The 3425-nt window shown below is 47.1% G+C and overlaps 1 protein-coding gene across 1 annotated transcript in view; it reads left to right on the top strand.

Moving 5' to 3' along the window:
• DTNB (dystrobrevin beta) overlaps positions 1–3425 on the top strand; it is a gene marked incomplete at its 3' end in the record, with an annotated part of 44448 nt that overhangs the window by 37116 nt on the left and 3907 nt on the right. Inside the window, exons 6-7 of the mRNA XM_005430471.2 lie at positions 206–484; positions 3061–3227. Coding sequence (XP_005430528.1) covers positions 206–484; positions 3061–3227 — 446 coding nt within the window. The remainder of the gene's footprint in view (positions 1–205; positions 485–3060; positions 3228–3425) is intronic.

Below are 3425 nucleotides of genomic sequence, written 5' to 3'. Positions count from 1 at the left end.
TATTATATTATATTATATTATATTATATTATATTATATTATATTATATTACATTATATCCTAAAACTATACTAAAAAAAGAGAAAGGCTTCATCAGAAGGCTAGACAAGAATGGCAATAAAAACCCAGACTCAGGGAGTGACACAGCTGGCTGTGATTGGCCATGAATTAAAAACAATTCACACGTTTGGATAAACAATCTCCAGGCCACATCCCAGGAAAGCGAACCATGGAGAAGCTGAGGCTTTGTCTCAGGAGGACAGCCCTGGCCAAGGGATTTCTCAGCAAATGTCACAGAGAAGTTGCGGGGCTGGAGGAGCGCTGGCGGTGGGAAGCGCTCTTTGCTGCGCCCTCCATGCGGCCTGTGCTCTCCCTGCAGAAGAAGGTGATGCTGAACATGTTCCTGGACACGCTGATGGCTGACCCTCCTCCCCAGTGCCTTGTGTGGCTGCCCCTCATGCACAGACTGGCCCACGTCGAAAATGGTAAATGCAATATTTCCCTGCTGGGGGCCTGGGGATGCTGTGCCCTTGTGCCTTCATGTCCTGGGGGCGTCCCAGAGCTGGGGGGGCACGTTCCTGGGGGGCTGGGTGTGCGAGCAGCAGCAGTGCAAAGCCCGTGGGTTTTAGCTAGGGGGGAACAAATGACATTCTCTGAATGTTCCTGAGGCTGCAAAGGAGGCTCAGGGGGGACCTTGTGGCTCTGCACAAGTCCCTGCCAGGAGGGGACAGCCAGGGGGGGTCGGGCTCTGCTCCCAGGGAACAGGGACAGGCCAAGGGGAAATGGCCTCAGGCTGGGCCAGGGCAGGCTCAGGGTGCACACCAGGAGGAATTTCTGCATGGAAAGGGTGCTCAGGCCTTGGCAGGGGCTGCCCAGGGAGGTTTGCAGTGCCCATCCCTGGAGGTGTCACCTGGATGTGGCACTGAGTGCCCTGGGCTGGGGACAAGGTGGGCACTGGGCACAGCTGGCACTGGATGGGCTGGGAGGGATTTTCCAGCCTCAGGGATCCTGGGATTTTTAAATGAATTGTGATGGTGGCAATTTCCTGGGGTCAAGTCCTCACCAGGAGGTGGATCTGGTTAAAATGTTGGATGGACTCCAGGAAAAGGGGATCCTGGTTTGATCCTGGCGTTCCCTGGCAGCAGCCAGGAGCAGGAGGGGACCAGCTGGGCTGCTCCCCTTCTCTGGGCTCTTTCCTATCCAAAGTTAAACTTTGGCCCTTGCAGAAAAATGAAAACAGAAATAATACCACAAGGAAAAAACCCACAAACAAAATCCTAAACAAACAACCCCCATAAAAACCTAAACCAACAAAACCCAAGGAAACAACAACAGCAGAAAATAAAAACCGCAAACAGAAAACCAACAAAACAACCAAAAAACCCAAAGCAAGAAAAGACAAAAAAAAAAAAAACTGGGCTATTGTTACTCCTTCCCCTCATCAGGAAATCAGGGTTTGGGTTATTTTTATTCCTTCTTCTCATCAGGAAATCAGGGGTTTGTATTTTGGGTTATTGTTATTCCTTCCCCCCATCAGGAAATCAGGTTTTGGGTTATTGGTGTTCCTTCCCCCCATCAGGAAATCAGAGTTTGGGTTATTTTTATTCCTCTCATCAGGAAATCAGGGTTTGGGTTATTGTTATTCCTTCCCCTCATCAGGAAATCAAGGTTTGGGTTGTTTTTATTCTTTCCTCTCATCAGGAAATCAGGATTTAGGTTGTTGTTATTCCTTCCCCTCATCAGGAAATCAAGGTTTGGGTTGTTTTTATTCTTTCCTCTCATCAGGAAATCAGGATTTAGGTTGTTGTTATTCCTTCCCCTCATCAGGAAATCAAGGTTTGGGTTGTTTTTATTCTTTCCTCTCATCAGGAAATCAGGATTTAGGTTGTTGTTATTCCTTCCCCTCATCAGGAAATCAAGGTTTGGGTTGTTTTTATTCTTTCCTCTCATCAGGAAATCAGGATTTAGGTTGTTGTTATTCCTTCCCCTCATCAGGAAATCAAGGTTTGGGTTGTTTTTATTCTTTCCTCTCATCAGGAAATCAGGATTTAGGTTGTTGTTATTCCTTCCCCTCATCAGGAAATCAAGGTTTGGGTTGTTTTTATTCTTTCCTCTCATCAGGAAATCAGGATTTAGGTTGTTGTTATTCCTTCCCCTCATCAGGAAATCAAGGTTTGGGTTGTTTTTATTCTTTCCTCTCATCAGGAAATCAGGATTTAGGTTGTTGTTATTCCTTCCCCTCATCAGGAAATCAAGGTTTGGGTTGTTTTTATTCTTTCCTCTCATCAGGAAATCAGGATTTAGGTTGTTGTTATTCCTTCCCCTCATCAGGAAATCAAGGTTTGGGTTGTTTTTATTCTTTCCTCTCATCAGGAAATCAGGATTTAGGTTGTTGTTATTCCTTCCCCTCATCAGGAAATCAAGGTTTGGGTTGTTTTTATTCTTTCCTCTCATCAGGAAATCAGGATTTAGGTTGTTGTTATTCCTTCCCCTCATCAGGAAATCAAGGTTTGGGTTGTTTTTATTCTTTCCTCTCATCAGGAAATCAGGATTTAGGTTGTTGTTATTCCTTCCCCTCATCAGGAAATCAAGGTTTGGGTTGTTTTTATTCTTTCCTCTCATCAGGAAATCAGGATTTAGGTTGTTGTTATTCCTTCCCCTCATCAGGAAATCAAGGTTTGGGTTGTTTTTATTCTTTCCTCTCATCAGGAAATCAGGATTTAGGTTGTTGTTATTCCTTCCCCTCATCAGGAAATCAAGGTTTGGGTTGTTTTTATTCTTTCCTCTCATCAGGAAATCAGGATTTAGGTTGTTGTTATTCCTTCCCCTCATCAGGAAATCAAGGTTTGGGTTGTTTTTATTCTTTCCTCTCATCAGGAAATCAGGATTTAGGTTGTTGTTATTCCTTCCCCTCATCAGGAAATCAAGGTTTGGGTTGTTTTTATTCTTTCCTCTCATCAGGAAATCAGGATTTAGGTTGTTGTTATTCCTTCCCCTCATCAGGAAATCAGGGTTTACCAAAAATCCACGGAAAGTTTTCTTTCCTTTGTGTTTCCCGCAGTCTTCCACCCCGTGGAGTGCTCGTACTGCCACTGTGAGAGCATGATGGGCTTCAGGTACCGCTGCCAGCAGTGCCACAACTACCAGCTGTGCCAGAGCTGCTTCTGGAGGGGCCATGCCAGCGGCCCCCACAGCAACCAGCACCAGATGAAGGAGCACTCCTCGTGGGTAAGGCCTTCCTCATGGGGCAGGGCACTGCTCCTGGGTCAGGGCACTGCGTGTGGCCAGGGCACTGCTCCTGGGTCAGGGCTTCCTCCAGGGCACCATGGCAGGGACACTGCCACTGTGCCAGGGTGTGCCAGTGTCCAGCCTGGCCCTGGGCACTGCCAGGGACCCAGGGGGGGCACCCTGTGCCCGGGCTGCCCC

This window comes from Geospiza fortis, unplaced genomic scaffold, assembly GCF_000277835.1.
Source record: "Geospiza fortis unplaced genomic scaffold, GeoFor_1.0 scaffold150, whole genome shotgun sequence".
NCBI lineage: Eukaryota > Metazoa > Chordata > Aves > Passeriformes > Thraupidae > Geospiza > Geospiza fortis.
This window is presented reverse-complemented; position numbering and strand designations above follow the sequence as displayed.